We start from the raw sequence: 11,939 nt of genomic DNA, 5'->3' as shown, positions 1-11,939 counted from the left end.
GGGAATCGAACTCATGCCGAAGTGGCTCTAGCTTCTCAGTTCTGTGCTTTAACCCGCTGGGAGGGGTTGTTTTTCTTTTTTTATCCTATTTAATGTGATGGGAGGGTGGTTGGTGAGATGTTATGTAAAATGGATGAACGTAACAAAAATCTGTAAAAATTCAGCCTAGGAATACACAAACTTTAAATGAAACCTTTTTTTTCTTTTTTAAGTTTTATTTATTTATGTATACAGAACTGGGGGGTATAACCCAGAGGTGCAGGGGTGGTGAGAGGATTCACCAGAGACAGACTGGGGAGCAGAACAGACAGATTGATGAAGTACACTGCTGAGGGGAACAGAGGAGTGAGACAGGAGAGGCCTGCCACACCATGTGGGCCACCGCCCTGGCTGGGGATCATGCTGAAGTGGCTGCAGTTAGCTTTTTCAGAGAGGCCTGAAACCTTGTTTTAAATATAACTTAGCTCTGTGAAGTCTCACCTCTCTACTAGCAAATATTTTGATGAGGGAAACAGTATTAAAGCATCACTAACAACTCGTTTTTTGTTTTAATTACTCGGAACTTTTGTGTTAGAAAAAATTATTTGTTTTTAAAAATACAGGGAGAAAGTCATAATTGGCATGGTAATTTGCATAGTAACTTTTTGTATGAGCCAGAGGTAGAAGGGAACCCAGTATAATTTTTAGAGCGTATCCTCTGACCTGCATAAACAGACAAACAAATTTTGGAAACTTCCCATCTGGTTAATAAAAATTGCATTAATAACCTAACTTTTTTGACTTTCAGTTTTGATAATTTTCTGTTCCCTCTTATTTTTAGGGGATCATTGAAAACTTTTGTCCATACAGTCCACCTGTTACAGAAACAAACTGATCTCGGGTCCCTGCCTGTCGCTGATGTGCTGTATAGGTAAGTTGTCATTTAGGGTCCTCACTCTCTTTCTACACAAGGCAGACTTGTGCATAAAGACTCTTTTAAAAAGTAGATTGATAAACTCTTACTGATTAATGATTCATATTTAAAAATAAGTATATTATCATATTCATTTCTTAAGTAAGAATTTTATCTGTTTCCTGCTTTAAGAGTGTTGCTTTTCATTCTTTTGGATTTTTAAAAAGTTAGTAGCTTATAATCTCATTGCACATTTCAAGATGATGAAATATTAAGGAATAAAGATGAAAGTGAAATTGCTTCCTAATTCATATACACACCTCTCTCTCTGTCTCTTTTTCACAGTCTTTTTCACATGTATTTGTAACGTATATACATTTCATACACAATTAAAACTTTATTTTAACATTGCACCACTTTCTAATGGTGAGTGACTTTCCAGATGCGCACTATTTGTATAGAACTGTCAATCTTCTGATCATTGAGATGGTAGATAGACTTTGGTGTATTACCTCAGTGTCCTGTGCTTCTCCTTCTGCCTGTTTAGGTTATTGCTTTTGGAAGGGGGGCCGGGATCCCCCTCCTGTTTGCTTGGTGGCAAACACATCGTGTCATGGGGGTATGAGGACATGTTGCCTGCGCCAGACAGCAGCCCCGGCTCCAACTCTGAAAATAAAGGTAACGTCTGGGATTCTGTCCTGTGATGGAATTGAGATGCAGAGAGACTAATTTTAGGACTTTAAAGTAAATGATGTAGATAAAACTCTGTGTTGCTATTAATTAAGTGCTCAAGATTCCTATACAATGTGCTCATTGTCTGCTTTATCAGCTTAAGAGCTGATACTCAATGAAGTAAGAAAAGGGACAGTTTTACTCTGGTAAAGAAAAGGTGTCATCTAGACACTCCTGCCAAGGAGGTATGAGTTACTTCCTCTGGTTCTTAGGTATCCGAGTTGGGACATGAGAGTATCAGGTTGAATTTTTCATTCTGCTAATGGAATGCCAGATCGGCTGCTTGATATTGGTTCTTTTAGCAATTCATTGTGTATATGCATTGACCTTCCCCATGCTAAAAGCAAAAAGAGTGTTCAAGGAAACATGAATTGTTCAATGTTTTCTTTAAAACAAAGTATTTTCTGGGCCTCCCTCATGGTGCAAGGGGTTGAGTCCAAGCAAGATGAAGCAATCCACAGCCACTGCAGTACAAGCTCAATTCCTGGCCAGGGAGCTGACCCACATGGGGCAGCAGACAGCTCTCCTGTCTCACCTGCTGCTCCCCTCAGCAGTGTATTTCAGTAGGTCTGCCTGTTCTGCTCCCCACTCTGTTTCTGGTGAGTCCTCTCACCACTGTAGCACCTCTGGCCTGTACCCCAAGTTCTTGTATGCATAAATAAGTAAGTATTTAAAAAAAAAGCCCCAAAATAGTATTTCCTGATTTCAGATGTTTTTACATTTACACTGTGATCTCAGTGAAAATAGCAGCTCTCTTAATTGACCTCCAACTAACTGAACTGCCAAAGAAACAGCCTTTCTGCATGCTCAGTAGATACACCATCCAGTGCTGCGGCATAGGGGCAGTCGGCTCTCAGCATCTCTGCATCACCACTCCCACCTGCAGGGCTACAGGCTTGTCGGTTGCCCACCTTGCTGCCAAGCCTGTTTGTTATTACAGTTGGTGCTTGTTGTTATGATTACATCATTAAATAGTATGTAATTGATGAAATTGGAGTCTTTAAAAGCCAAGGAAATTGTTTCCATAAAAAAGAATGAGTGTTTTATAAAGATTTAACAAAGTAAATCGCTAAGAAGTTGGTGTTAATTAAGTGCAGGATCCACAGCTTATTCCCGCTCACTCCTGCATTTCACACCCTTGATGAGGGACAGCCTTTCCAGGTCCTACAAGGGTTGGAGTGCAGTCCAGACAACAGGTCACCCCTGAATTGCTCAGCCCAGGCCTCCCCCTTGTCATAGTCAACTGTTTCTTAGGTGAGAGACTTTGGGGTGTGGTTTATTACCTTTATTGACTCTACTGGAGTCAATAGGAGAAACAAAAAGCCTGCAGTAGCCAAGAAGTTCTTAAACTTTATAGGGTCATATGTTTATCTCCATACAAAACCAGATCCCCTTTATTTTCTCCCTTTATAACATTTACTATTTCCTGTGGAGTAGTTTCTTGCTAAGAATGGTATTAAGATGATCTGTTAGCTTTTACTCAGGTACCTTTGGTTTTGCTTCTAGGTAGGGAACTTTTTTCTTATAATAATTTACAAATTATCTTATTTAACTTTTTAGAAACATTCAAGATCTACACAAATTGAGAGACTACTATAATAAACATCATGCACCTGTTACTCAGCTTCCAGTCTCAATTCCTAACCAATCCTGTTTAAGTCTGCCTCTCCATGTCCACCCCTCAGCGGAGGTGTACACAGGGAACAGTATTTTTCCCTCAGCTGGCAGCTTGTTTTTTCACTAGAAAAGTATGTTTATAACCTCTTTAGAATGTATGTAATTTACCTGCGGAAAATAATTTCAGATGCTGACTTGGGACGCTGCCTCACGGCAGACGGCCTTTACCTGTACACTACTAACTCCGTTGGAAGAGGAGTAAGCAAACTGGGGTCTGGATTACACGGTACTCTCAGGTCAGTTGCATGGAATTTGCTGAATGATTTGGTTAGAATACTTCCTTCTCTACGTGAACCCGTGAAGAATGCACCTGGGGTGTGTGCTCACTCCCCTCGGGATGACTGGTGTCTTTCACTCCCACACTCGTTCTCCTGCTGCTTTTCAGCTTCCTTTTGACTTTGAAGCTTGGTAGCCCTCAGATCATTATTTCTAGCCTGAAATTCCCCTCTAATCAGGATTTCTATAACAATTATCAGTGACTTCTCTGTTGACAAATGTACATTTTTTTTTATTCTTAAAATAACATTTTATTTTTAGATTTTACACTTCTGTCATTCTTTTTTATAATAGTTTATTTTTGCATCATTTTGTGTATTTTTCCATCTCAGTTGCAATCCCGTAGGGTTTCCTATCACCAAATCACCCTGTGCCATCACCATAGTCCAGTGCATTTCCCTCCCCCCACTGTTTTTGATCCCATTCCCCATTCCACCCCCACAAAATATCTCTGGCATATAGCTGTTCATCATTATTATTTTCTCACCTGGTCCGTTCCATTACTGCTATGAGAGAAATCATCTAGTATTTTTCCTTTTCTTTCTGGCTTATTTCGGCAAATGCACCATTTTTTTTTTTTTTAAGTTATAAGTTATACCTTCTTGTATTTCAGTTTGACTCTGTGTTAGCAACTGAGATGTAAGATCTATGAATTGCTGCCAAAAGAAACCACAGTTTGAGAGTCTTGTATTTAGTTATACGTTCCCCCCACTTTTTTTCCTCTTGAATATATTATAGGAACTTAATTATTTGCCACAGTCTATCAGTCTTAATGTATTATATTAATTTTCCTTCAGCTGTCTTACACATACTCATTTTTTAAAATTAGGTGGACAATGTCATTTCTGTCTGTTGTAGCTCATTGTGGGGTTTCAGGAAGCCCAGTGACTCAGCCTGTATACCTTTCTTTTCCACAGAGGCTTTGTGTACTGCCGGAACGAGGAGCTGGAGCCAGGATGGGTGGCTTTTGGCAGTGGCAGTCTCCTCCACCGGCCTGTGTCTTTTGATAATAAACCTCACTCCCTTTTCCAGGTCATTGACCAGAATACCCTTCAGGTAAACAGAAAACAAAGGCTTTGCCTTTTATATTTTGGAGACATTGAGGCAGTTCCTGACATCATCTGAATTAATAATACAGCAAATATAATTTACTGCCAGACTGGCATCTTTTTTATTCATCATTTGGGTATTTTGTTACTTCTCTAATGTCTTAGGTTTTGTTCCACGTGAGCTGAGTGACTGCTCTCTAAGAGAGTCTAAGGCCACCAAAAAACTTTTTATGATTGAAAAAAAAATTTAGAAAATCAAAAATAGTATGAATGCTAACTGGTTTTAGATCTGTTTTGGGAAGGTGTCATTTTCTTCTGAACAGCCTTTCTGTGATAATGAGAGCTTTGAAATGAGTTTGGATAAATTCATTATGTGTTGCACTAAGAGCCCATTTCCGGTGCTCTCAGGACATTCTCATGGATATATCATACCGACATTGCCCTTATTTTTAACTCTTCCCAAAACTTTGTAGGCCTTTAGGTCTGGACCCTGTCTTACTCATTTTCCTGTCCCTGGAATGTAGCACAGTGGATAACATTTGATTGATAATAATACTGATGGCAACTGACATTTATCCATGTTTTGTGTGTGTGTGTGTCACACCCCGGCCTAGGCAATTAGTATACACTTTCTCTTTTACCTGTGAGCTGTCACTGTGGCTCAGCACACTGTAAGCTGTCAGCAAGTGTTCATTGTTGATTGAAGGAAAGTACCTCAGGGAGGTTAAGTAACTTGTCCCAGAACACACAGCCAATAATGGTAGCCTGAGAAGTAAAACCCATGGTTTTCATTTGCATTGTTTGAACTTTTTACACTACAACTTTATGCCTTTCAGAATTGAACTGACCAGTTCAGGATGTGCCCTGAAAGTAATCACATCCAGGATGGGAATATTACAACTATGCCTTTCTTGAAAATCAGGGACAGACTGAGTCTTGTTCACCATTTTATCTCCAGAGCACATGGAGGTATTCAGTAATGTTGGTTGAGTAAAATGAATAAATTAACAGATAGATGCCAGGTAGACTTCATTTCTTATTACAATCTATAAAGATGAAAATATCTCCAATATTTTGTTTGAGATAGAGTTATTGGCTTGGGAGTTAAAATCATGTTAATTTTGAAACATGGCTTATACTGGAAGTAGTGTCAGTTTCCACTGTGTTGTTGCAAAAGCTTTTATGATGTCCAGTAAAGCAGTATTGCCACTAACTACTTATGTGTAGCAGTTTGGGGGTAGCTTAGTCTAATCAGTAGCTATCAATGTTCTAGGTTTCCTGGCACTACAAGTTCAAACTGTGGCTATAGCAGCTAAGGAATTTTTTCTTTCCAATTAGACAAAGCAAGCCTGGAAAAAAGCTCACATGAAATGAGTATAAGGGTCAGAAGTAACCTTAGGAAAACTGGTGATTCACCCCAAAAGATGGAGTAATTGAAGATCATTCTTATTCTTCTAAAGGCACCTATTCTTTTCTAATTACTTTTTTATTTTGGGATTCAGCTCTGCTCCTACACCTGGATTTAAAAAAAAATGGCAGTTTTCTTGGTTCTCATTTTAAGTGCCTTTCTCTAGCAGTAGAAATTAGTATGTAACTACTCACCTAATGTGAAATGATGCAAAGGTTATTCACTATGCTCAGGGGAAGGGTGTTTAGTATTAGAAACACATGCCTTCGTGTGAATACAGAGAATTTGTGTTTGTGTTTTTCCTGTGAAGGACTTGGCGACTTTCGAGTAGGATCTCAGAGTGCTGTCATTTCTTCTTTCTTCTTCTCCCTCTCTGCTTTCCTATTTGGGTTTCTTTTGTCCTCACTCTCCTTCCTTCCGTATTAATTCTAATTTTGAGGTAGGCTCTCAAGTACTGGGGATGTACACATTGATAAAATACAGTTCCTATATTTTAAATATATGTAGTAGTCTTAAGTTCATCTAAGGAAATTTCATAAAGTACCTTTTTTGTACAGCATCATGTTTTTAATAAATGTTTGATAAAATACATGCATAACAGCTTCAAAATGTTTAGTACTTTTTTCCCATTAACATGTAATTTGAATTACTTTCAAGAATTTTACTGCTGCATGGTTCACTGAATTAAATTTTATATTTTTATTTTTGTCATGTAGTTTTCATATATTTTCCTTTGCAATAAGTATCAATTTTGTTTTGACCAGGACTATATTAAATTTTCCTCTTGGATTTATTAGCATTAATAATGGGTGATAGATGAATCAGAATTTATATGACTTAACAGCAGTAATGATGAAGTGAAGGCATGAATCAGAATTTATGTCTCACTGACGAAGCTTTCCTCCATTTTGTATCCAGGTGTGCCAGGTGGTGCCCATGCCAGCCAATCACCTCCCTGTTGGCAGCACTATGAGCACTGTGCACCTTTCTTCAGATGGTACATACTTCTATTGGATCTGGTCTCCTGCCAGTCTGAATGAGAAAACACCTAAGGGACATTCTGTCTTCATGGACATTTTTGAACTTGTGGTCAGTTTCACTCTCATTTTGTGTGTTTGCAGAGATATGCTTATTTACTTTTTTTTTCTTTTAATATCGGTTTACAAAGGAAAGGAAAAACTTGCTGTGTGTGTGTATGTGTGTGTGTGTACATAGTGTATGTTTACTGTGCCTCACAATTGACTTACTCTTGGATATCTTTAAAACTGTCTTTGCTTGGTGTTGTATGACACAAATAAAGCCAAGTTTTCCAAAGATTAATCTGGCAACAGAATGGTGGTAACAGTTGAGTAGACAGTGACGTTTTTAAGTAAATGTGTTGTCGGACCTTATGGGAAATACAGAAGTAAATTGTAGTATCAAGATTGGGTCTGTATGTAGGTACAGGAAGTTCCAAGTAGTGAAATTGAGGGACGGTTTTTATTAGATACCAGCCAAATGCTTACCAAGAGCCAGGCAGCGTTGTGTGTAGTGACGGGAAAACAGTCTTAGCCAAGTTTGGCAGGATTGTTCAGCTGGAGTTTGCATTTCAACTGGGGGTAGGTTGAGGAGGTGCTGGAGAGACAAAAAATTAAAGAAAGTTTTGTTGGACAGATTGGCTTAGACAGTAATTGTGGAGATTTGTAATAGAGAAATTGCTCCCTGCCAGGTCTGCGATGAAACCGTTTTTCATAATGTAATTTGCAGCCTATTTCTGGGAAGAACTTAACATTCTTGGTAGAAAAATCTGAAGCAGTTTCTAATAAATTTTATTCAGGTGAAAGTTTGTTCTGAGAAACTAGTCATACATCCCACTGGCGCTTAGGTGTCTACTAAATTTTAACCATACATTCTTTGACTATCTAGTTTCTCAGTACTCTTTAATCATTATCTTTTCTTATAAAATATCCCAGTCATAGTGAATCTTTGAATTCATCTGCTAGAGACTACTGCTAGAACATGTGTTCATAATTAAATTATAAGCAAAAAAAATTTTGTTACTTTTTTTCAGACTTACCAGCTGTTTAAAGGATTTAGGTCTTTATCAAGCATAGTGGGAAAACTCTGATGAGGTCCCCTTTCCCTGATTAGTTAAATTAAAAATTGTAGTGGAGAAGTAAATGCACATGAGTTAAAACTTGAGGTAGTACACCAAACTCAGTGAAAAATGAGAGGCCTTTGCCCACCCCAGCATGCTCCTTGCAGGCGTTATGGAATAGTGTTAGCTTCTAGTTCTTGTGGTAGTTACCTTTACATCTCTGAGTAAAAGACTTAATTTGCTGTGCCTTGATTTATGAACTCCATATGTTGTGTTGGTTTTTTGTTGTGACAGATGAACATTTGCCCCAATTGCTTCTCTTTCGTTCCTTCCTTCTCCTAATATATTTATTTTGTTTATCTTATTTTTCTTTTGATTATCTTTGTTACTCTTAACTTTATAGTTAACCCTCTGTTTCTTGTCACTCAGCTCTAAGCAATATGTCTTATCCCTACTTTAGAAGATGGAGACAGTAGTGTCCCTTCCTGTTCTTCAGTGTGGAGGAAGCCAAAACTGAAAGTGTGGGGAGGAACAAGAGGAAGAGATGGTTCGCCCCCACCCACTCTGCCATAGAGAGTTTTAGAAATTGGCAGAATCGGGTTTGGCGCAGAGGTGGGAGACAAGGGCTGTAGACTGAGTTTATAGAAGGAACTGTTGTCACCCTTACTGGTACATGTGACGATTGTGCTCAAATGCCAACTACTCAGGCAGAAACGACTGGACATTTTTTTTTCCTGAAGAAACTGAATGACCCTGAAAAAAGCTGAATATTTGAGTTTGGGCTTTATCTCAGGAAAAGGCTTGCTACCCTGCAACTAACCCACAGGTGATATGTCTCAGTAAGCAAACCTTAATTACGTGCACAGCATTCCCGATGAATGCTGAATTATTTATATATATTTACAAAACAAACAAACAAAACCCCTAACAAGCAAGATCTAAACCTTTGAAGAGTTTGAAGTGTGTGGAGGGGAGGAGGAGACTAGAGAAGACAGGGTTGGCAAAATGCTAATGACTGAAGCCAGTTGATGACACATGGGGACCATGCTGTGTTGCTCTTTCGTGTACACTTAGAAGTGAGATAATAAAACCTGATTAAAAGGTTTAAAATCGAGAAATAGGGCCCTTCCTGGCGGCACAAGGGGTTAAGTCTCAGCACTGTGAAGCTATCACAGCCACTGCAGCATGAGTTCGATCCTTGGCCAGGGAACTGACCCACATGGCACAGCAGACCTCTCCTGTCCTGCCCACTGATTCCCTCCACAGTGTATTTCAATAGATCTGCCTGTTCTGCTCCCTACTCTGTCTCTGGTGAATCCTTTCACCCTGTCACACCTCTGACCTACATCCCAGTTCTGTATGCATAAATAAATAAAATAAATATTTTTTTCTAAATGTAAAAACAGTGGACAACCTGCCAGTAATAGGAAAATTAGGATGCCTCCAAAAAGGAAATTAAAAATAAGGAAATCAGGAAAAGCAATTAACAGAAAAAGTAGACTAAAACATTTGATCACTAACTTCTTTGTGAGTTACAAGAGGACATCTCATATCTCATATCTCTGTGCATTTGTGAAGCAGAATAGAATAGCACCAAAAAAGAACTATCAAAGAATGAGAAAGAGCCCCTTGGAATTAAAGCTGTGATTTATAAAATTAAAAATTAGTAAGAGGTTGACTGATAAGCAATCTCCAGACAATAGTACAGATAGAAAAACAGAAGTAAATGTAAGGGGAAAGATAAAAGATAAGGAAGATTAATCCATCTGAAGTCTTACTAGTGGACTTACTAGTCTTCCCTATCTAAAAAGAAGTTAGGGAAAAAAAAAAGAGGAGAACATGATCAAGCAAATAATATGAGGAAAATGTCAGGCTAAATGAAGGACACCTCTATCTAGATAAAAACTACCTGGGGCAGTTCATGAATAGTGCCTGCACCAGGGCGCATCATAGGAAATTTCAGATAATCAGGATAATGTGAAGCTTCAGATAATTAGAGATAAAACTTCTAGAAATAACACCTACAAATGGCAAAAAATTAGAAAAGTGCTGGGCTATTCAATAGCATACTAAAAATTGCAGAAAATTGCTTTCCAAGCCAGAAGTCAGTGGTAAAGTAGCAATCAATTGTAAGACAACATAAAGCTATTTTTGGACATATAATTGTACAGTCGAAGCCCATTCTTGCACTGAAGGAAATCGGACAGATACAATAACTCCTGCCAGTGTCATGTTATAGAAAGTCGGGGACAACTTTGAATCGTTTTTGGAGCCTAAATCAAACAAACCAACGGTAAAACATTTTTTGGAAACAGTTTGGAATTTGGCTGATAAAATGAGTATTGGATGAAACCGAAGGTTTATTCCCTTAATTTATTATGAAGTCTGATAATGGCACTGTGGTTATATAAGAAAATATTCATATTTTTAGATATTTGTAGTGTTCAGAAGTAGAATTTCATGATGTCTGGGTTATATTTTAGAATGCTTAAGCAAGGAAAGGCAGTTAGTTTAAACATACATGGCAGTGGCTGGCTAGTAGCTCACGTGGGATGATGAGTATGGAGGTTCATTATACTAGTCTTTATTTTTGCATATGTTTGAAAATTTTCATCCTTAAATAAAATATTTGTAAGCATGCTGACCACTACTTTACTGCTTCTAAAATGCTGACTTGGGAAACTAAACTTAGATATCTGACTTTCTGCCTGTGACCTCTCATGACAAAGCATGAGGTATATCGACATAGACTCAAGTAGGCTCATGTCCAACTTACATTGTTTGGTACCAAAAGCTCGACTCCGAACATGGTGTGTATTTTCTACCTGCTGTGTAATAGAAGTTGTGTGCATGTCATGAGTCAGATTGCTTCTGCAACTGTCCTTCTATTTTATTTTATTTTTTATTTATTTTTGTTTATTTTTTTTAAGATTTATTTATTTGTGCATACAGAACTGGGGTACAGGTCAGAGGCTCAGGGGTGGCGAGAGGCTTCACCAGAGACAGAGCGGGGAACAGAACAGGCAGATCGACAAAGTACACTGCTGAGGGGAGCAGCGGGCGGGTCAGGAGAGGTCTGCCGCCATGTGGTCACCTCCGGGGCAGGTGGGGATCGAACTCATGCAGAAGCGGCTTTAGCTTCTCAGTGCTGTGCTGTAACCCGCTGCGCCACCAGGTAGGGCCTGTCCTTCTATTTTAACAACTTTCCTCTCACAGTGGATTGATCACCACAACACACACAATATCGGACTATATCCTTATGGGAAAACAGGAAATCCCCTTGACTCTGATGTGCCTCTTATCTCCATCTTTGGCTCCCTTTAACAAGGAAAGTCCTAGAAAGACTTTACAGTCTGCCCTACATATCCATGAGCTCCATGTCTGCAGATTCATCAAACACAGATCAAAAGTATGCCCTCTAGTTGGGTCTGGTGGTTACATCTGCACTGAATGTACACAGACTTTTTTCTTGTCATTATTCTCTAAACAATTCAATTTAACAATGATCTACACAGCATGTACTTCATGTTAGGCATTATAAATATTATGTTCTCTCTATAAAGAACTTGAGTACCTGTGGATTTTGACATGGGGAGGTCCAGAGTCAGTTCCCCAAGGGTACGGTGGAACAACTGCATTCTTACTGTTTTTATGTTCTTCCCTTCCATTTGTTCCTGAACTGGCTACAGTCAGTTTTTCTGTGCTCACCATGCCACCAAAACAGCTCTTACCAAGGCCCTAGTGACTTCCACACTGCAAAACTCTAGGTCACTCAGTCTTCTTTTTTTTTTGTAAAGATTTATTTATTTATGCATACAGAACTGGGGA

At 38.7% G+C, this 11,939-nt stretch overlaps 1 protein-coding gene across 5 annotated transcripts in view; it reads left to right on the top strand.

Moving 5' to 3' along the window:
- HECTD4 (HECT domain containing E3 ubiquitin protein ligase 4) overlaps positions 1 to 11,939 on the top strand; it is a 120,290-nt gene that overhangs the window by 3,736 nt on the left and 104,615 nt on the right. For all 5 annotated transcript variants that reach the window (XM_012730933.1, XM_012730931.1, XM_012730932.1 and 2 more), the window contains exons 2-6: positions 821 to 910; positions 1,440 to 1,570; positions 3,429 to 3,537; positions 4,495 to 4,633; positions 6,953 to 7,123. In XM_012730933.1, the coding sequence (XP_012586387.1) occupies positions 821 to 910; positions 1,440 to 1,570; positions 3,429 to 3,537; positions 4,495 to 4,633; positions 6,953 to 7,123 (640 nt within the window). The remainder of the gene's footprint in view (positions 1 to 820; positions 911 to 1,439; positions 1,571 to 3,428; positions 3,538 to 4,494; positions 4,634 to 6,952; positions 7,124 to 11,939) is intronic.

Source organism: Condylura cristata, unplaced genomic scaffold, assembly GCF_000260355.1.
Source record: "Condylura cristata isolate star-nosed mole 26May11 unplaced genomic scaffold, ConCri1.0 scaffold00029, whole genome shotgun sequence".
In the NCBI taxonomy this organism is placed as follows: domain Eukaryota; kingdom Metazoa; phylum Chordata; class Mammalia; order Eulipotyphla; family Talpidae; genus Condylura; species Condylura cristata.
This window is presented reverse-complemented; position numbering and strand designations above follow the sequence as displayed.